This window comes from Kwoniella europaea, chromosome 1 (genome assembly GCF_036810445.1).
Source record: "Kwoniella europaea PYCC6329 chromosome 1, complete sequence".
In the NCBI taxonomy this organism is placed as follows: Eukaryota; Fungi; Basidiomycota; class Tremellomycetes; order Tremellales; family Cryptococcaceae; genus Kwoniella; species Kwoniella europaea.
The window spans coordinates 13,979,831-14,000,724 of NC_089487.1; the positions used below are offsets into that span (position 1 = coordinate 13,979,831).

General features: G+C 46.6%; 9 protein-coding genes across 9 annotated transcripts; 7 read left to right on the forward strand and 2 right to left on the reverse strand.

The window, feature by feature from the left end:
- Positions 1–140: 140 nt before the first annotated feature.
- Positions 141–1,794, forward strand: V865_005337 (uncharacterized protein; the record flags this gene model as incomplete). The annotated part of the gene is made up of 10 exons (XM_066229110.1): positions 141–241; positions 295–368; positions 437–503; positions 554–668; positions 734–798; positions 851–1,071; positions 1,138–1,201; positions 1,256–1,317; positions 1,375–1,427; positions 1,519–1,794. 10 exons carry the CDS (start codon positions 141–143, stop codon positions 1,792–1,794), a joined length of 1,098 nt encoding a protein of 365 aa, XP_066085207.1.
- Positions 1,795–1,931: 137 nt separating this feature from the next.
- Positions 1,932–6,098, reverse strand: V865_005338 (uncharacterized protein; the record flags this gene model as incomplete). Its single annotated transcript, XM_066229111.1, has 16 exons — positions 1,932–1,998; positions 2,066–2,364; positions 2,421–2,613; positions 2,662–3,096; positions 3,152–3,221; positions 3,272–3,445; positions 3,495–3,908; positions 3,965–4,079; positions 4,136–4,223; positions 4,283–4,344; positions 4,395–4,439; positions 4,493–4,887; positions 4,937–5,075; positions 5,124–5,262; positions 5,316–5,419; positions 5,475–6,098. The coding sequence occupies 16 exons, from the start codon at positions 6,096–6,098 to the stop codon at positions 1,932–1,934; spliced, it is 3,363 nt and encodes a 1,120-aa protein (XP_066085208.1).
- A 1,039-nt stretch (positions 6,099–7,137) lies between these two features.
- Positions 7,138–8,355, forward strand: V865_005339 (uncharacterized protein; the record flags this gene model as incomplete). Its single annotated transcript, XM_066229112.1, has 1 exon — positions 7,138–8,355. One exon carries the CDS (start codon positions 7,138–7,140, stop codon positions 8,353–8,355), a length of 1,218 nt encoding a protein of 405 aa, XP_066085209.1.
- A 179-nt stretch (positions 8,356–8,534) lies between these two features.
- On the reverse strand, positions 8,535–9,047 carry V865_005340 (uncharacterized protein; the record flags this gene model as incomplete). The annotated part of the gene is made up of 1 exon (XM_066229113.1): positions 8,535–9,047. The coding sequence occupies one exon, from the start codon at positions 9,045–9,047 to the stop codon at positions 8,535–8,537; it is 513 nt and encodes a 170-aa protein (XP_066085210.1).
- Positions 9,048–9,452: 405 nt separating this feature from the next.
- Positions 9,453–10,463, forward strand: V865_005341 (uncharacterized protein; the record flags this gene model as incomplete). Its single annotated transcript, XM_066229114.1, has 3 exons — positions 9,453–9,777; positions 9,846–10,198; positions 10,254–10,463. The coding sequence occupies 3 exons, from the start codon at positions 9,453–9,455 to the stop codon at positions 10,461–10,463; spliced, it is 888 nt and encodes a 295-aa protein (XP_066085211.1).
- A 675-nt stretch (positions 10,464–11,138) lies between these two features.
- On the forward strand, positions 11,139–15,505 carry V865_005342 (uncharacterized protein; the record flags this gene model as incomplete). The annotated part of the gene is made up of 16 exons (XM_066229115.1): positions 11,139–11,657; positions 11,730–11,833; positions 11,912–12,050; positions 12,116–12,248; positions 12,311–12,681; positions 12,736–12,780; positions 12,844–12,887; positions 12,946–13,033; positions 13,086–13,200; positions 13,264–13,610; positions 13,664–13,727; positions 13,803–14,208; positions 14,280–14,708; positions 14,783–14,981; positions 15,043–15,377; positions 15,433–15,505. The coding sequence occupies 16 exons, from the start codon at positions 11,139–11,141 to the stop codon at positions 15,503–15,505; spliced, it is 3,411 nt and encodes a 1,136-aa protein (XP_066085212.1).
- Positions 15,506–16,107: 602 nt separating this feature from the next.
- On the forward strand, positions 16,108–18,064 carry V865_005343 (uncharacterized protein; the record flags this gene model as incomplete). The annotated part of the gene is made up of 9 exons (XM_066229116.1): positions 16,108–16,334; positions 16,421–16,685; positions 16,751–16,854; positions 16,917–17,058; positions 17,136–17,301; positions 17,353–17,729; positions 17,789–17,833; positions 17,916–17,928; positions 17,985–18,064. 9 exons carry the CDS (start codon positions 16,108–16,110, stop codon positions 18,062–18,064), a joined length of 1,419 nt encoding a protein of 472 aa, XP_066085213.1.
- A 110-nt stretch (positions 18,065–18,174) lies between these two features.
- V865_005344 (uncharacterized protein) lies at positions 18,175–18,884 on the forward strand (the record flags this gene model as incomplete). The annotated part of the gene is made up of 4 exons (XM_066229117.1): positions 18,175–18,241; positions 18,303–18,631; positions 18,695–18,755; positions 18,820–18,884. 4 exons carry the CDS (start codon positions 18,175–18,177, stop codon positions 18,882–18,884), a joined length of 522 nt encoding a protein of 173 aa, XP_066085214.1.
- A 100-nt stretch (positions 18,885–18,984) lies between these two features.
- Positions 18,985–20,796, forward strand: V865_005345 (uncharacterized protein; the record flags this gene model as incomplete). Its single annotated transcript, XM_066229118.1, has 7 exons — positions 18,985–19,227; positions 19,283–19,386; positions 19,474–19,618; positions 19,728–19,884; positions 19,955–20,289; positions 20,363–20,497; positions 20,554–20,796. 7 exons carry the CDS (start codon positions 18,985–18,987, stop codon positions 20,794–20,796), a joined length of 1,362 nt encoding a protein of 453 aa, XP_066085215.1.
- Between the last annotated feature and the right edge of the window lie 98 nt (positions 20,797–20,894).

Below are 20,894 nucleotides of genomic sequence, written 5' to 3' on the forward strand. Positions count from 1 at the left end.
ATCAGTAGTAGGAAGTCTACTTGTATGCTTACGGATCATATATACGGTGCGATCGGGGCTCGACGGGTGGAGGTGTCCAAGCCCAACGTCATTCAATATCTTTCATCTGTCCTTTACTTATCTCTGGTCAGGGTACGATCATGAACAAGCTACTCAAGAGGGCACATTATGTGCCCGCTGTGGTACTGCTGGCTTATGTTGCTCTCTTAGCGTTGATGACTATTCCAGCTATACAACGAGAGTAAGTCTTTGTGTAATCTTCAGTCAACTCGCATGCTAAATATCACTCTGAAGGTTCCTCTTCTTACATCATGTACCGATACCATTGTTTCCTGATTTCGACAGCCCAGAGAAGTATGGACTAGGGCGTGAGTGATCTATCACAAATGGGAAATACGGCATTCATATGGGTTGATCGCAATGCAAATTGTGTTAGCATTCAAAACTAGGAATTTCCGATTGAACACATCAGACGGAGTTGAGATAGGAGCATGGCACGTTTTGTGAGTTGCTTTCTTTTGGAACATACAACCTAGCTGAGTACATTCGTCAGACCTCGAAGTGTATACCAATCCTTAACCCCATTTCCTCCGCATTCTCTACCCGAGGACGAGCTGTTCGAGCAGGCTTTAACCCGACGCCCAACGATACTATATTTTCATGGCAATGTACGTCTTCGTCAATCTGCATTTCAGTATTCTACCTCCCAGTCCTTACCCATTTCCCCGTTCAGGCAGGTACCAGAGCGATCTCTCATCGTGTCCGAAGCTATTCAGCATTCTCGACCAGCTTAGACTGGTAAGCAATGTCTTCTTTTACTTTGACCATCGCTCATATCACGATGACACAGTAACGTGCTGGTAATAGACTATAGAGGATTTGCAGATTCCACCGGAGCACCAACGGAGGATGGACTGATCATCGATGCGAGAACAGCCTATGATTTTGTTGCGACCTCTCTCACAAAATCTGGATTGACACAGGAGGAAATCCAAGATAAGATCATTCTCGCTGGACAGAGTTTGGGTACAGGGGTGGTATCGGGTCTAGCAGGACAGCTGGCTTCGGAAGGTGAGTAATTTGTCGCCATGACCTATAAGTCCGTGTTCAGAGCTGACTCCGCTGCTTCATCGAAAGGTATAAAACCAAGAGCTTTAGTTCTTATAGCTCCTTTTTCTTCTCTCACCGAACTCATCGTCAGGTAAATTGACGTTCCATCCTGAAATAGACGCACGTTATTGACTTGAATTATTAGCTATCGCTTGTTGAAAGTTGTACCTCTTCTGGGACCACTTGCTGTCTTTCCTGCAGCTCAACGTGAGTCTGATCTATTCCGTAGTCAGTCAAAGCCCGATTGACGAGTCTGTACTATAGGTTTCTTTCAGACATTCTTACTACATCCTTTCAACTCCCTCAAAGCATTAGAGGTGAGTCCTATGACCGTACTTTGGACCCACACAACATCACAACGACTTTCACCTAGATTGGCCGAGGCTCACTTGACTGTGTGTCACTTAGCAAACCTCCTCCCCTACTTTGATCCTTCATGCAATCAACGATAACACCATCCCATACTCCCATTCCGCCCGACTATTCTCATCTCTTCTTCACTCTGCATCTTTGACCGAGGCATCTGTCAAAGAGACGAGCTATAAAGGATGGGGTACTGTCCGATCGATAGATAGAGGTGAAAAAGGAGAAGTGATATGGTGGGAAGGTCAAAATGGAGGTCATGATAATTTGGGCTGGGCGGAAGGTACTATAGATTTGATTTCTCGTGTAGCAAAATTATAGATACGGACATAGATGATTAGATACTAGATACATTCTTTCTTCATTCATGTATTGTGCGTGATTTCATAGATTTACTGGAAGCAGACAAGTGTAATGAATGCTACTGATACTCTTCTTCCTGGCAAGCTACTCGTCTTTCAAGGATATAGTGTCGGATCGGATCCACCTGGCGGAAATTTGAGTTTCGCCAGGAGTACAGCGTCTCTGTTTTCATGATATCACATTAACTATTAGCCGAAGGATTTCGTTGAAAATCGCAAATGATACTCACACCGAAGTTGATGAACACCTAGACACCTTACAGGAATATTTCAGTTCGTGCTCATCCAAATGAGACCCTTTGCGTTCTTGAACGCCTTTACCTGATGGCTGGGCTGATCCTTCAAGACCCAACGCCGATTTGAAAGCTTTCGAATGATCGACAGGCGGTTCACGATTGACTGTCCAGGTTCCCCATGGTTCACCATCGGTACGATACGAGGAGGCATGCACGTTGAACGTCAAAGTTGTCCTAGGTGTAAAGTTGGATATAACCATTGCGTAATTCCGAGCAGTGAGTGTGCCAACGACCTGGAGTTTTCAATTGTTAAGGAGCTATATCTTTCTTCACCGGGAATACGACTTACTATGATGACATCCTCTTTGCTGATTTGATGTTGGTCGCCGAATTCTTGTAAGATCCAATGGATGTTAGCAGTAAGGTATGACCTAGCTTCAGCGAGGGATTTGTATATCTCGAAAGTACCGTCCTCGACAATGAGAGCTGCTTGTTTCATCCCAGGCTTGAGTGGGAATGGTATGCGTCGACTAACCGCTTTCCTAAGAAATAGTCAGTTACATGTTGCCTCTCGACGGAAGTCAACTCACTGTGAGCTCTCTCCCGTCGGCTTGATGAAATTTGTCAAAGCAGCTACCATGTCCAAACCCTTCTCTGTAGTTCCACGGGCATTTACTGCCACCTTGGTGGTGTGAAGAGAGCTGAACTCATCTAAATATGGCATCGGCGGAAGGTTTTTTACGCCTACAGGAGGAATGTGAGCATCCATTAGATGAACGAATTGGCCGTGGCGGATATAACCTATACTGCCTAGAGGTACAGGTGACGGGAACCATAAAGCGATAGATAAACGATCATCAAATCCATGCGAGAGATAGTGCCGGTAATGCCTTTCTGCTCGATCCGATTCGAAGGATGGTTGTGTCTCCAGATGAGCGGGTATCGACGCGACCGAGCCTGAAGAGCTGGACATGTCCTCGTTGTAATCGAGTAAAGGAAGTGTACTGGTGGCGGGTGAAATGGCTCTAACAGTATGGGATTAGCGATTTTAACCATTATGTCAACTGTTTGGTGATTTACTGCTGCTCATTCGGTGCTCCACCCTCGCTAGCGGTGGTATAGGAGGTCTCGGTGGTCTCGGACGATGACACTTTACGAACATCAGCTTTTCCGTATCGTCCTAGAAGCAATACTACTCACCAGTCACATGTGTGAGCTGCCTCTCGGGCTCTTTTGCAGGTGTATAGATCGTCGATAGCTGTTCTACCACTACTTCGAATGTAGGTCGGTCTTTCGGATTCTGAGCCCAGCATCTGGTCAGAAGATGCCACAAGCTATCTTCGACCCCGGATGGACGAGCTGGACGAGCGCCGTCTAGAGATATATCAGCTTTGTGTTCGCGCCTGAGAGGAGAGAAACTTACTTCTGATGTTTTTCCTGACGATGCTATCATCCGCATATCCAAATGGCACCGATCCCGTCAGCACCTCGTACACTGCCATACTCCAAGAATAAACATCATTCTCTCTCGTAAGTAGACCTCCAGCCAATCTTTCTGGGCTCTGCCATCTCATCGTTCCCGCTACTGAACTCGGTTGATCCGCAAACTCGTGAGACTTGGTTGTGTAATCCATCTTCAGTTGACTGAGACCAAAGTCGCAAATGATTGCATGTCCGTCGTCGTTGACTAGCACATTCGAAGCTTTGAAGTCGCCGTGAATGATGTCCCTAGAATGTAGGTACTCCATGCCTTGAGCCATCTCACATATCAGAGCCAACTTGTTGGCTTCTCGACCCGCTGGCGATGAGAGGTAGTTGAGGACGTTTCCGTTCCTCACTGGCGTGGTACAATCAGCCCATGTGCTTCGATCATTTCAAGGATATCGTACTCACTGAAAGGGCTGACAAGGAACCATGGCGGTGGTCCAGTAGTACTCGAAGCTCCGTAAAATCGTAAAACTCGTTCACTTGTAAGCCTGCGCCAAACCTCTACCTCTTTGACAAAGAGCTGCGAAGGTATAAGCTGACATGTTCGATACTGGTCCTCCAAGATTCCACACTTACCTTTCGGTCTGCCATTGGAGTAAGCTCTTTGATAGCCACATCAAGACCTTGCCAATGACCTCTCCAAATGATGGAAAAGTATCCCGAGCTATGCAAGAACGCGATGAATTTCTTATCTCATTCGGCACCGAAAGAAAGTCTACTTACTTGATTCTCTCGTCATGAGTGATCTTCTCGTCATGTGATATCTCTAAATTGGTAATAGTCCACTGAAGGGGAATCAGCGTTGGTATTGAACAGACATACCCATATCACTCACATCCGGGACCTCTCCCGCATCACTATCGCTAGTTCGTCGCAGTACCTATTTGATAGTCATCAGCGGAGACTGATTGATGTGCCTAATGCTTTGCTCACATCAAGCGCTTTCTCGAAGAACTCCCTATGGGGACCCTTCTCCCCGGGAGACTGCGAGCCCGTCTCCCAAACTGACCTAAGAGGTGGTGTACCTTCCTTCCATTGGACGGATCTTCGACTCCTTGTCCCAACATCTGTCACTCCACTAGACGACGAAGAAACAGAGGCGACACTACCTCTGCCTTCCAAGGCTCTCCAATGAGCGGAAACCGCGGTGTGGGGTAATGTGATGGAAGTTGGGGGAATAACCGGGCTCTCGATAGCCAAATAAGATGACGCTTCAAATCCGCCTAAAGGTGATGTGGGATGATGAGTATTATATTCAGCTTGTTGGAAAGTGAGCATCTGATCGAGCGATCTTTGTAGAGTTTTGATAGCTTCTTGTTGCGCTTCACCTAGACGAAGAAAGAATATCAGCTGTCGTGAGGAATTTCAAGGACTCACTCTTGAGTGCAAGAGCTGTAAGCATCTTTTGATCACTCTCTCTTGCCTCATCCAGCTTCTGCAGGAGGATTTGCATATCGTTATCATGATCCACCTTTGATTGCTCTTCCCAGGCCGCAGTAGATATTTGAGCTTGTAGCTGTAATCAACCTTTTAGCAAGTGTGCCAAATAGCAAGATAGACTCACCTGAAAGATCTTGACAAAATCTTCGAGATCCTCGGTAGCAGCGGCAATTTGTCTAGTAGTTTCGTCCGAATGCAAGTAGAGTTTCAGAAAGGATCGTTCGGAAAGCCTAACGAGAAATCGGTTGTTGTCATGTAAATGACTAAAGTGTGGATATTAGCTGTAGCAGACGAGACGAAATCCGACCAGGCTTACATCAAGAGCTGGTTGATGTGATTGATCATGACAGGTGGTACAACACCTTTATGTTGAATGATAGCCTGTTCAACCGCTTCTAGCACTGTAGCAGATCTCTCAACCTATAGACGACTTAGCTTTTATCCAATTTTTTTTCGGAACAGACAAAGGACTCACCAAACGAAGCGCAGCTACCCTTCCTATCGAGATATTTTCCGCCGAAACTACCATTCCCAGTACAACGGCCACCGCTTCGCCCACCCCTGGCATCCATGCTGCTGCACCTGCAGCCAGTCCAGCGGCGATACCCTTGAGAACGAGAGTGGTAGTGTTGAGAGTGTCAACCCTTCTTTGGGCGTTGATAACAGCTTGATGGAAGAGATTTGATGAGTCGACCGAACTTGATTTCGAGGGTGAAAGAGCTTTTCCCACCTCACCGACTTGAACATCAGGTGTGGCTGGTACGGGCTTTCCTGAGAGGTTCTGAGGTTGGGTCGAAACTTTGATGATACCCTTCTCTGTAACTGGCTGGGCTGGAGAAGTAAGCCTAGCGGTGGTATCACTATTCGCATCGTCATCGCCAGTCGAAGTTGAACCTGTTGATATATTTGATTTCTTCTTAGATCCTAAACCGGAAAGGAACTCTTTCATCCTGTTTGGACCCTTCTCATCCTTGCTCTTCTCCGATGAAGTAGGTGATTTGGGACGTTTGAGGATGTCGAGGGATATCTTCGATTTTGATTTGTCACTCATCGAAGGGGAGGGTGTATCCTTTGGAGGGACAGGAGGTGGCGAGGTCATGATGGGAGTTGAAGAGGGTTAGGATGGAGAGTCGGTGATCACGGGGTGGAAGAAGAGGGAAAAGGAAGATGAATGCCAGGCCAGACAAGCGTGAGCGGTGGCAAATGATGGAAAGTTTTGGGAGGGGATCTAAGTCGATATGATCAGGGTAAAGGGTAGATAAGATTAAAGTGTTGTTGAGTACTATGAGTCGCGTATAGTTGACTGTACTCCTACTGGTATTACCGAAGTAAGGTCATATGAATTGATAGTAATCGGGTCAGGCAACCTGCTGACACTGTAGTAGACAGAGGAGAGATGTTTATTTCTGATTGCTATGTTTACTTTGATATGATATCTTGATCGTTGCCGTGTTCATCCCTCCCTTTGATTACATCAGTGGTGTTTGTGTGTATTTGTCAGTGTCACCGTGTGTCAGTGTCAATGCGCGTAGCCGTAGGCTTGTGGGTTGACCGTCAACCATCCCCAATCCAGCACAGCTTTCTCCATCGATGCCCACCGATCCTTCCTCTACCCCTAGGTCATTACTCATACCCCTGCCCTGGTGTTCTCCCACATCGATCCATTGCACTGAAGAACTGTTTGTATGACTTGGAGAAGCATAGGCATCAGGCGACAAACCACAGCCGATGTGACGATCACCTCGGATCAGATTGAACGGAATAACCGGAATCAGATTGACGTGGCACAATGGCAAAGAGCTGCAGGTACAGACAGACTGGTACAATCCCCTAGTACAATCGATGTCGGTGCAACAATCAGCAATGCGGTCAACCTGTCAATATGCACCTCGACCGAAACCGAGGAATGAAGTCATTCTTGGTCTACTCTCAATGGATCATCACCCTTCCTCTATTATTCACCTTTGAATTGAGCTCTCCTTTCATGTGTCTCTGCGTTTGAGCGCTTGAGATAGCAGGTAGCATGGCTGCCTGCCTTCGCATACTAAAGAACTACATATATATACGTGTCTCTTAATATATTTCCCCCGATGCTATAACCATATACTCGCATTAAATATCAGCCAAGCGACGGCAGAATGCTCGACACCCTTCCAGTTAAAGCTAAGATGGATGACACACCTTCATTCTTCGAGGCTATCACAACAGATGATGAATCACACCAGCAAACGACTGCGTTGGCCCAGGCGACGGAAGAGAATCCAACGGATACGTCCTTTACAGGGCCACGAGCTTTGAGCGCCCCCAATCTGGCCGCTCAATTGCAGCGAGCTGCTAGAACAAGCGTCAGTGATCAAAGTGATAGATTCGCCCTCCCGCAATTTCGCCAATTGTCTGAGGATCCCGAATGGGCTCAACAACTTGCTACCACATTGTGGGCATCCCAACAGCAATTAACTGATGCTCAGAAGATTGGAGATTCTGCCCGTGCTTTACGAAATCGGCTTACCCAGATTTTCGAATATGAAACTAAGGTGAAAGAGTCACTGCACTTTGAGGCGGTTACCGACAAATTACCTGAAGAGGCTTTGAAATTGGTACAAAGTGGGGGAGAAGGGGATTTCGAAAGGTTATATCGGTGTGCACACAGTACTCTCAAGCTTGAGCGATCTTCTGATGTCGAAGATACCATCCGACTATTGAGTATAATTGACGAGTGGAAGAGGGATGGCGGGGTTTCTAAGACGGTAAAAAGGAAAGCCAGCTTCAGTTCATCAAAGGAGATCCGCGAATGTCCAATTGCTGCTAATTCATCATCAGATACTATCCAAGCTGACACCGTCGCGATTCCCGACGATTTCAAGACCAAGGGTGGAACGCTCACTCTGTCAGATATCCTTGATAGTACCAATTCCTCGTCGAGACACCCACTCGCTGTCGAGCTGATGGAATACGCATCGACTGATGCTCACAAACGCCAGAACACTAGCGTTCGAGAGGTTATTCAATCCCTGGCGCATGATCATGAATTGACTGATTTCCGAGCAGAATGTATCGATGCGATCGATTATAGCATAGAGACAAACATGGCTTCAGAGCTCAACAGGCTTGCGGTAGACATACAGGACGTGCCAACGCCTTTCAGCAAGAAACCGGGGGAAACCATCCGAATGGATGTTGCAGAGAACCGAGCCAGTTCAGTAGTTAGTACCTTGGGGGAGGTGTCGAAAAGACTCACATCATTACGCCGCGTAGACCCTTCTGCTTTGGCGCAAGTTGGGTCTCATTTGATCGAGTTGTCGAGACTGTTTCAGACGCTACAAGACCGAGCAGAGGATATGGATATCAAGGAGTAGCACGATAAGTAGCGTCTATGTCCAGCCAATCTAGGAGCGTTTGTATTATATGCACAATCAGTACGATCCGATTCGAGAGGAAATGCAGATTAATAGCTCTGATAGTCGTTAAATCCATAGCATACAGTGTACATGCAGTTTAGCGACTGATATTGTCTCCCGCAAATCACCTTAATCAATTACTTCTTCTTTCCTTTGCCTTTTCCAGCCTTTACTGGGTTTCTCTGCTTCTCGCTGATCTTCTCTTCTACACCACCTTCAGACATCCAATCCAAATCTCCCACTCCAAACGCCTCATCCTTCTTAGCTTCCACACTCGCCTGTTCTTCTTCCATCGCAATACCCTCGAACCTCTTCCTGAACCTTCCTACTCTACCTTCTTCACCTTCACCTAATCCCTTCCTTTCACTTGCGGGTGACCACAGGGGGTTATTATTTACGTCTCGAGTAAGTTTTTTGGTCGATGGAGTAGGAGCTGTCGTGTACGCCGTGAAGGTTGATCCGTCTGAAAGGATGACTCGCATAGGATATGTGGGGACCATAGGTGGAGGAACGGATGGGGGAGGATTCAGATGCGTTCGTGATTGCCATAACGACTGGGGTGTGGAGTGCGTGTGCTTCGCTCGTGATTGTATTATGGGTCGTAAGGAGGTCAACTTGGACGAAGAGGGACGAAAGAGTGAGGATGACATTTTGCGTGGAGGATGGGACCAGGAAGTGACAGTGTTGGTTAACTATGAGGCTTATGCTTTGGATATTCTCGTCTGGTGGTTCGGTGGGATCGGTCGCTATCTCTTATCTTGGGTAATGTTAACGTGTATGGGTCGTCAGATCTCCGAAAGATGAAGAATGCACGAGGTTGACAACTTGACCTCATGAACCAACTTTTTCCGAAACTTGAGTCTCGAGCCTAACTTGCGGTACCTTTCCGATCATTATGAAATATGATATTTGATAGGCGCGTCACCAACTAACCTTCAAAAAGTTGGAAAGCTGAAGATGCAAGATGAACGTTTGGGCCTTTCGCTGTTGTAAAATACATCAACGTCGATCAGTTGACCCAACTTCCCTTCACCGTGTCCGATCAAGCAACCAACATGTCCATGTCCAGAACAACTTTACGCTCGTTACCTTCATCATCCTCTGTCCGACTGGGTCTACGATCACTCTCATCTTCCGCTTCGTCCCTAGACGCTAAACCAGACTCTTCAGCACCCGACTCTTCGCCTCAGGCAATCTTCCCGGATACCCCTGCAGCTCCTTCCAGTGCGTTTGCGAAGAAAGGGAGACCATGGTCTGTGATGAACACCCCCAAGTTTGAATTTGACGATGCTACATCACTCGGTTGGATGAGGATGTTCAGGATACAAGAAGGGGAAGGTCTGGTACGAAAGATAGAGGAGGACAGAGAGGCTTTGAGGGGTAAGCCAGATTTGTCAGCAGCTTGGATCTTCTATCTGAATTCGAAAATTGACATTGTTGCGATTAAGCTGCCAACAAAACCACTTTCACCCCTCCCACCTCATCAATCCGATTAACCAGTACCATCGACCTATCATCACCATCATCCAAGTTCCACACCAAAGCCGTCCTCCTCGTTCCCGTCTCTTCTCTCAAACTCTCCTCTCCAGATGCTGTTCATCGTATCAAACTCCTTGCTGGACCTCGATGGACTCCTGGTAGACCAGGGAAAGAAGAGTTTCTACCTGACGGTGGTGCCATAGCAGAGTCGGAGGAAGGCAAAGAAGGTTGGATCAAGATTGCGGAAGAGAGGTTCGGTAACACCCAGCAGAACAGGATAGAGGTTTCGAATATACTTGATAGATTGGTTCAAGCGGCCAACGTAAGTTACATCGTGTTTTCCATTTCCAGTCCGTTAGCTGACTTGTGTGATTTAGGATCCTAAATCCCCATTGGCCGCTGATATACCCATTGATACACGCCACCTGCTTGCCCGTCATCGGAAGAAACGAAGTAGACAGAACCCCTTCTCATGGTCTGCCGATCAGACATCTCTCAAAAAGCACGAGGTGGTAGGTGGTGTGAAGGGATTCCCGATAGAATGGATACCAAAGGATCTGCGAGACAAGGCATTGAAGAAACAGTAGTGTCTCGAAATGCATTGCAATGATGTACCTGGGTCTTCTACCAGTACCTGGTGAGCTGATGATAATTTTATCAACGGTGGCATACCATCAATCTACGGAACAAGTATCGTGGTTGTTCGTATGATATCGTCATCTCCTCTGTACTTTGCTCGCTGTCATCGTGGTCGACAGTTTCATGCCGCCGTGATGTCCGAGATCTGATGAGGATAGTGTATGCATCCCTCCACCCTGTGCCTCACCCTCTCATAGTCCAAACCTAGTATTCCCGCACTTCATGGTCTGTGTCCTCTTTTGATCGTACAACTAGGGATATCCTTCTGTTTCCTTTGAGATACTCTAGTGAGAACACACACACAGCCTCGGTGCATCATCTCAGAATCTCAATCATATCATCGTCCCCCTTTTTCCTCCCTCATCCTCATACGATCGACTATCAACCTATATCGGATGTCATGTCGTCAGTCCTAGCTGAGTTGTAGTAGGATCAGTGTCGTGGAATGTGAGAGACGTGAGTGTTTTCAACGAGACGTCCGTCATAGATTTCTTACACCCAATTGTGATGCGTGCAAATTGACTGCCAACCTGTTGTGATGCTTAACCATTATGAAATTCAACGGCTATTAACTGACATTGTCTGTACCTAGCTTACCTTCTCAGACGAGCAATTCAATCACAATGTCCACTCCAAGCACCAAGTCTCCCTCTCTCAACTCCAAGAATGGATCCCTTCCTTCAACTCCGCAACCTTCCACACCGACTAGAAATCGAGCATCGAATAGTACCTCTGATACCTCTGATACCCGCTCGTCTAGACCTCAGCTACTGCTCAACGTGGGATCAACTCAGGATGCTATCGCAGAGAGTCCCGTCAGTGCGGACATTCCAGATAATGAAGCGCAGATGATTCGCTCCAGTTCAAAATATAGTATCAGCACGCTCACCAAATCGACACGAAGCTATTCTGGTAACAGATCCACCATCGACCCTCTGGATGACCCTTTCGGCCATTCCATTCAGAGGTTAGAGAAGGCTGTGGCTAGACTTGAAATGGTGGGATCGGGAATGGACTTCGTCGGAAATGTATTGTCTGCCATACCTTTGCTACAGACAGGAGGAGCTATCATGATGTGTCTACGTCAGATGTTAGATGCTGCTAAGAAGGTGATGGAAAATAAATTGGATGCGTTAGGTCTTGTGAGTGAGAGATGCTCAGTGAAGAGCAGAGTGGTATACCGCTGAATTTTGGCCCTGATTCGATATCATCAGGTCAGTGATTCCATTACCATCGTAGAAGCTGTGCAGGCAAGGATCAAATCGAGAACCACACCTCTGTCACAGGATATTCAGTACGGGATAGAAGCTTTGTTTGTGTGAGTGAGGAGCCCTTGGTCAACGTTAATACGTATTCATGGGCATGTCGACTGATTATCTGATCGGCATTTGTGTAGAAAATTGACAAGTAATACTGAGCTCCTCCAAAACTTCGTTGGACGATCCAAGTTCAAATTATTTTTATATGCAAGTAAGATGCAGCGGCAAATTGATGATGCGAGAAACGATACCTTGATGTATATCGCTCGATTTACGGTGAGTAAAACCTTTCTATTTGTGTATTGCTCGGACCAGGTCTGACCTGAGCATGTACCTTACAGCTGGAATCTATTGTTTCATTCGATCAACTTCAACGAGAAGCTCAAGTTCAAAGACAACAAGATAGGCAAGACTTTGCGAAGAGGTTGGAACAGTTTATCCGAAACCCTGAGTCTGCCCGTCATCTCATCGCGAGTGAGTGGAATGCCTGCTGTTACGGCATGACCTGGCTCTTGCTCACGAGGTTTGTCTTGCAGATGAGGAAGTACCGGAGGTCCTTGTAACTCTCGAACGGGAGGTAGAAAGACAATATCATAATCGATATCGCTCTCCAGAATCGTGTCAACCGTCTTCGGCAGCTGTACAATTTCCTATACCTCACCCTTACTACCCACCACCTCCTCCTCCTACTGTGGCTCAAACTCGATATGCCAGACCTGATTTGCTACAGTTGTCTGAGGTCCAAGCATTCTCCATCGATAATGAAGAGCTAGCACTGTCGAGACAAGCGACCTGGGAAGAAGCAGAGCCAGTCACAGCTCACCATGGCAGAAGGGCTTGGCAAGTGACAATTGATGAAACAGATATCGAGACTTCGAAAGGCATGTTCTGCCAAAGTTTCCTCAAGGTGAATTCTAGCTGGATAGAGACTGTATACTGTTCCTGACGTTGACCGTCATAGTACCTTCGAAGCGAGAGTCAAAAGAGTGTAGAAGACCTGCCAGTCGTGAGTGATCATAATCACTTATCATGTTCCTGTTCACATGCTGACCGGGTAAATGGGTACCAGTGGACGATAACTGAATATGAAGTATATCGAGAGCAACGAGAGTGGTGGGTGCTCTTGGTCTTCGTGCTTCTGCAAAGGTGATGCTGATTCTCTTGCTTCCAGTACAAGCAACTTCGCCAAGGTATGGAAGGGCAGATGGCATGATCAGGAAGTTGCGATCAAGGATCTTGATCCACTGACCGACAAACATGTAAGTGGATCTGCTTGCTACTACTGTCCTGTGCTCAGTCTGCCATGTCCAGCTCTTCCTCGCTGAGGTTAACAATTGGTGTCGCCTCGATAGCGAATTTGTTTTACCTTTTTTTGGCGCTTCAAGCTCAGTTGGTCCTCCACCTTGGTTCCTAGTTAGTCCATGGAGTGGGTCGTCTTCTGTATACTAATACAGAAAGAGCGTACCGAAACTGACCTAATTCTGCTTAGTGAAAAATGGTCGAATAACCGATTATATTCGTTCAGACGCAGGAAGCAAAGTCGATCGAATCGCTCTTATCCACCGAGTCGCCCAGGGAATGGAATACCTACATTCTCGAGATGTGATTCATGGCGATCTCAAAGGTCAAAATATATTAATCGACGATGAAGGTAGACCTAGATTATGTGATTTCGGGCTATCACAAATCAAGATCGATATCACTAGTAAATCTGCTAATCCCACAGAAGGGGAAAGTAATGCTGGGACACTTAGATTCCTTCCGCCAGAGAGGTTGAAACTATCACCTTTGACTAAGGAGTGCGATGTTTACTCGTTCGCTATGACTATCTATCAAGTGAGCTGGATCTCAGGTCTGAACAGTGCCGGGTTACTGATGCAAATCTGTAGATCTATTCAGGTGAAATTCCTTTTGCTGCTTTGGACACTTACAATGCCAAAATGAGCATCTTGGGTAAGTTTCGACAGTACTACTGTATTAAATCAAGCAACATCCTGATTTCTCTGTCCCATTCTATTTCACTTGCAGAGGGTATACGTCCACCTCAGACTTCCGATATTCCGGATCAATTGTATGAACTCATGACACGTTGCTGGGCGGCAGATCCCCGCATCCGCCCCAGCTTTGGAGAAATATCTGTTCAGTTGAAGGCGATGTACAATCACGCAGACTCTCCACTTCGATCCAACCGGTCTGTGCCAGCCTTGCTCGACTTGTCGGGGGACAGACCTGGACCTCTTCAACCAATTTCCAGTCTCGCAGTACCACTGGAAAGACTGAGCGAGTCCTTCGTTAGATGTCATGTCAAATCAAACCTTCATGCTGATGTCTGCAAAATGACAATGGTAGATATGGGTAACCCCAGCACCAAGTCGGCCGTGGCACCCTCTTTGACAGCGCAATTTTCTGTCCCTTCTGAAACTGATGAAGACGAGTGGGTATCTTCGTTTCAAGTCAAAAGCTTTCAGCTGACGGAGACCATTGCATATCCTCCGCCATTGACAGCTCGAAAGATCCCGTCTTCTCGGAAGATGAATCGGACCGCATCTCGGTAGCTAGTGATGCAGCCAGCGCAATTTATCTGCCCGATCAGACCGATCGCGAGGCACCCAAGGAACTAGAACTGGAGAGACGTTACCGAAAGTACTTCAACTACCAAGACTACTCCGATCACTTCAATCTACCCCAATGGAATCCCACCATCGTCACCCTAGGCGATATCGGATTTATGAAAGACGGTCGGTTCGTCTATTTTGATAATGCGATAGGAAGCAAGATCATCCCAGGACAAGGTTTACTATTCCCGTCTGCTGCCTCTCCGAATGTTATTGCAGTAAGCGAAACTGCCATCTATCCCAAGCTTGTGAGCGACATGGCGAAGGACTTTGGGGTGAGAATAGTCTCAGCATTCCGTACGAAAAAGACCAAGTTCACGTAAGTTCTGTATACATCGGTATCCATCCCCGTGTCCACGTGCAGCATATTGACCTTTCCTCGCATCCATATAGTAAGGCTGTCAGACGACAAATATCAGTACCAATGTATCCAGGTAGAAAGGCTGTCAGATTGATTGTGGCCGACGGGAAGACGCAAATGATACGAGATTACTCCAAGCTCAAAGCGTATCTAATGGAAAACATCGATGACATCCTCAAAACAGCGGAAGAACGTGGATTCGGACGGATGCAGAGAACGGACATTATTCTGGTAGGTTCTTATCAGTCATTTGCATCATCGTCATAAAGCTGATAATCGTGCTTGAATGTAGGTAGTGGGAGTCTTGATTGCAAATAACTACGCAATGGCTGTATCCGATTTCGCTCCAGGAGCAACCTTGAAGTTCAACGTTTTATCACCCACTCGCAAGTCCGGTAAAGAACCTTGGGGATTCTGGACGCTGGCTCGGGATCAAGGAGACGATGCATCTTCCTTTCGCCTAGGAATCAGCTCAGGCTCGAGCTCAAACCCAAGTCCGGCACTTTCACAATCACCCGTCCCGCCTTCTCCGCCAGGATTACCCATTATCAATAGACGATTACCTGATGTCGACGATGGGCCACTCCAATACTCCGTCAAGACGAGTAAACCTAATGGTCCAAAGAAGTGAGTCTCTCCTGGAAGTTTACTCGGTGATAGCTGACTATCTCTGCTATGGCAGTGCTGTACATCTCTCAGTATTGAGATTCCCTCCTACTGGTGGCGATCCTACCTTCTTCCGTGATTTGGCTTAAGAATCATCCTCGTTGTTGTGCAAAGTCACACAATGGCCCTGAGAAGATCGGGGTGGGGATAGAAGGTGTCTGTCTGTGGAAGATCTTTAGATATCATGCTGCATTCTACCAAAATTCGTATCATAAGCCATCAGAATCCATTTACAGTATTTGTGTATCGCTATTGCTTGTATGGAATAACAGTTCTTAAAGAAATGATCGGAAGTTTCCTGGATACTGAATTTGATTTATAATCGAAACCATAATACGGGCACAGCCTCTCAGCTGCACACAGCTCCACTTGAAGATCATCAGTAGCACACATACAAACCGCTGACTGCCTCTGTGAGATACCAATCTATTGAAAGGTACAAGAGCCCTCCACACATACAAGTTGCAATGAAAATCCTGAGGTCGCCACAAGTATAGCCTCGACTTCTCCACGCACAAACACAAACATTGAATTCGCAGTCACCATCACAAGGGCTACAAGAAGTAGACCATCGACCCCGACCTTCTTCGTCTTTTTCTTTCTCATCTTTTGTAATCTGAACCTATCAGTTTTTCCACCTTGATACGTCCGTCGAATGCTGACAAAATTAGAGGAGTCATTGCATCTAATCATGGCTCAAAAGACCATGATCCTGCCTGAATTGCACTATCAAAGCGTTTATGATCCCGTCACTCCACCATTAGTGCGAGCCTTATCAGCTCCAAACGTACCAACATCAAACAGCTTGTCAAGCCCACATCATGATGGCTCCGGTGTTGATGATGACGAGGAAACAAGTGCTGCACCAATTACCCTCCTCAAGCAGAAGGCTGTACAAAACCTTGGACAAGCAATCAGGTGAGTAGATACAGTATGACATGAGTAAATACGTTATCCATCACAACGCTGGTGTGGAGAAATGATAGTCGTCTTCATATCCCCAGTGAACCCATTACGGCTACAACACTCAACAAATTGGCCTCCGCCATAACCGAATCTTTTCATACCGATTACTACCAGAAAGAGGTGGCCAAGTTGGAGAAGATGATTAATCGTTTACACAAATTCGAAATCGCAACTGGTTTGGTAGGGGATATAGCACGTACAGTAGAATTGATCGCTCCGGCAGGTGCAGTTCTGGGGATGATCTCGAAATTCTTCGGATATGTGAAATCTGTTAAGACTATTATGTTGGAAGCTTTGGGATTGGTCAGTGATGCTATACCATTTGGCGATTCGTGTGTGATATTTCACTAATGCAGAGCGATTGTCAGGTAAGATCATCTGTCGAGACTACCATTTCCATTCAGGACTGTCTTGTCACCATCGAATTCAAAGTTCCTTTGGCAATGATAAGGTGTATCATCAACTTTTACGAGTAAGTGGAAACATATTTTTCCTCTTGAGGTCCTATATAATCCGCTCACTTCCATGTGTCAGGATCCTCGAAGAATGTACCACCACGATGAGCGGTATAGTCGAAAGAACCAGCCTTTTCAAAGAAACACTTCATCGCAATAAGTATAGAGACATGGTGAAATACATGCAGGCCAAATTAGGGGATACCAAATCTGATTTTATCGTACGTACCTCCACTTGCTTTCATCATATCTCCTACCCCTACAGTATTCATACCTTGACTAAGTCCTTTTCCTACAGCAATGTGGCATCCTCATCAACTGTTCATACAGCTACAAGCAATCGTCAATTTTCAGCGATAACACCTCAGATGTGAATGAGGAATCAGATGATTTCATCTTGACGAGCGCTCTTATGAATGCCCTGCAGCTCAACAATGACAATCTGAGTGACTATCTAGGCCTCAGTAAGTCATCTTCCATCAATCTTGAGAGGATGAATAGCTCATTTACCGTAGACCAGTTGACGATACAAGAGATGATCTCCCTTCGGGCAATCCTACAAGCTCGACGCACTCCCGCGCAAGCAAGCTCATCGACCACTCGCCTGGCAAGTCCTGCCGATCAACGTTCGACTGCCAGCCCTCGCGCGGAATCAACACAACAATCTGCAACGCATCAGATTTTTATGGTGTTGGGAATCAAGTACGATAAAGCTGATTCGCCAGGGCTCAACGGTAACGTCACCGAGGACGATGTTGAAGAAAACAGCCGGCCTCCTGGAGGACATGCCAAGTATGCGGAAGGGCCAGCGAACCACGGCTATAAGATACCTCTCGATTCAGCTGGGAATTTGTATGACTTGAGGAATCAGTTGTTCGATAGGGTCATCGAGGTAAATATGATTCTCGCAGTGGAAACGGCAGTGCAATTTACCTCTTTCTGTGTCTGCAGATCCTCTCCCAAAGAATTTCCACAGAATCGGAGACGGCGTCCGGCGTGAGTGAGATTTTGTACGATAGAAGTCCTTTGCTGACATGATGCTTGGAGGGGGGAATCGATGAGATCGGGTTGATCAAAGAACGCCTTCTGGGGTGCGTCATAGATTCGCCCGGTGTCCAAGCCAGAAGCTGATCTTTTCTACTAGTAGTTCACACGCTGAGAAAGGATCAACATCTACGGTTTGGAAAGGGTCATACCTGGGTACAGCAGTTCGTATCAAGAGATTAGACTGGCTTGATCATGTTCCCGGAACCACTACAGAAACCTTGTCGTCCAGCCGGCAAGTCTATTTGAAGCAAATACAACTCTTGAAGACCATGACAATAAGCCCTTTCATAATGTGCTTCGTGGGAGCTATAGATCCCACGGAATATTCCAGTCAATGGAGCATTGTCAGCGAGTATAGTAAGTCCTTTTGTGTCCAGCCAAAAGTCTCATGACAATTGACTGCTTGGTGTTCACACAGTGCCACATGGTGATGTTCTCGCCTACCTCGATTCCGAAGCTGGCCGACAGGCAGATCGTGTAGCCTTGGCCTATCAAGTAGCTCAAGGCTTGGAACATCTGCATAACCAGCAAATCATTCATGCCAACCTTACCCCCTCCAACGTCTTGATAGGTCATGGGGGTCAAGCGGTCCTAGCTGATTTCGGCTACATTTCTGAGCTTGAATCATTTGCACCCGATAGGCTTACAACCCGAAAGAAAGCTCCCTTCATAGCACCTGAAGTGGCAGCAGGTGGGTCTTCTACTGAATTAAGCGACGTTTTCTCTTTCGGGAAAACTGCTTTCCAGGTGAGAGACATCATCACAACGGCCGAAATAGCCATCCTGATTTCCTCATGTTTTACTTGACAGATTTTGACAGGGGTGGCTCCCTCCAAGCCCCATGTCTGGCCGCAACGGGGTCCCTACAGATGTGAGCGGATGCAGTATGCTTAATTCCGCTGAAAAAAGTGCTGATTCATCGACATTGACTACAGATAATCGATCCTGGGCGTCTCACAACACCGTCACTATATACGAGTTTCTCAGTCGATGTTTCTGAGAAGCCTCATCATCGTTTTGCCATTAAACAGGTCTTGGATATCATGAGAAAGATCGGGATGACCCGTATGAGTGATACCAAGGACTTCACTCCGTACAGCATGAAGATTCGTCTCAAGTGGTGGGAAACTTCAGTAACTCTGAACCGCGCGAAGACTCTTCCTGGTATCTCGGACGCTCAACGACAAGCACTGTCCGGTAAGATAGACTCTTTAGGGTCAAAATCCAATTATTTAAATTCCGAACCTTCCTATGTCAGTCATGGATTCTTCAGAAGAGCGCCCGAAGTCTTAATGAGGAGTCTACCTGCGTTCCGAGCAAACTGTTACACATCATACTCATTGGTAAGAAGGATGTACTACTGGTCTTCCTCGCCACTGATGGCTTTCACATCCTCAGGTTGACGATACAGTTAAACTGTATACTCTTTTACAATATGTCGGAAACCAAATGTCTTCTGACCCTCCCGCGGACTGGTTACTTGCTTACGAAGCTGCCTCGAGGTGAGTTGTCTTTACCTTCATAGCGGAACATTACAGCAATCTAGATTTGAGGTATCAAGGCTAAATGACAGTAAAATCGACCTATAGGCGACTAGTGGATAATGTCGAGATTCTCAGGACAGTGTCGGCCTGCGATACCTATATTCAACTCATCTTCTGGGAAATCCTTCATGAGGTCATGTGGGCTTCACGGATTCTTACCTGCCAACGTCTTGTGGCGCTTCGAAATTGCGTAAGTTGACGATACCTCCCTGGGTACCGGAGCCTGATTTCTTTCTTCCGTTCGTCTCTCTTTCCTTCGTGGACTCGCCAAGTTGATTTCAAGGTGGATCTTAACGTAGGCCGATGGTAGTTCTGGAAGTTCCGACGACCAGTCCAGGCATTTCTGGGACTCTTTATGCACTTTGAAAGCAGAACGAAGATTGTGCGATTCTATACTTGTGAAACAACTACTTCGAAGAGGTGAAGACGCTGGGTCGTGTGAGCTACTTCTTGCAGGTTAGTCTTGTGATTTCTGCATCGCTATTTCAATTCTCCAGGACTGAACCAATCATCCATGGCAACGTAGGACGGTTTCCAGAAGATAACCTCCATCTTCTCGGTTGTGTGCTGAGGTGTGAAGATTTCAAATCAGAAGACCCGAAACCTACCGGATTCCTAGGTCGACTGGAAGATTATCCAACGTGGTCTTCTCCCATCCTAACCATCCTAGGTGACCTCGATGCCAGAGCGTTGAATGATGAAGAATTAGTTCTGTCTAAATTGCCAGTGATGGAAAAAGAAGAATCCTTGTTACCTAAGCAAGAAAGAGAGATACTCGCCCTTGTACGAGGCGAAGATTTCATGGCTTATCATGAGAAATTACAAGATGCTTGGGATGTTTGTTCAGCGCATATCACTGAGGTAGGCTACTACTAGACTAGATTCAGAAGCTTGGCTTCAAAATTTTGCTCCCACTCACCGACTCACTGTACAGTATGAATCTGGCTTTGGGGGATCCCAATTCCCTAGTCTCGATGAAGAATCTCTTTTATCAACTATCAAATTCACGCGAGACGATCAAGAAATTACGGAGTCAAAGATCGATATCCCAGGCAAGGGTCCAGCCAAGGTCAGTCAGGATGAAGGTAGCGTTGCAAGCGCTGATTTGTTTGAGACATGGGATAGATCCGGATAGATCGAGATTACGTTCTCGGTACGGGGCACAACCAGTCTCTCACCCTTCGAAATATCCCTGCGGATAAATTATCGCTTACCGGGAAGCTAGGCGAAGCTGTTGATACTAATCGAAAGGAGGGCCCTACAGAATCATTGTGGAGCAGAGTAGGGGAAGATCTAGAAGGATCAGACTCAGCGATGGAAATCATCGACTACTTCGACGACGATGGGATCCCGGAACCCTTGCCGTGACAACGATAAGGATTCTACATAATCAAACCTACCGCTTTCTTGGTATATTCCGTTTAATAGCTGGGTAAATTAGGGGTAGGGGAGGTGAAGAATCGCCT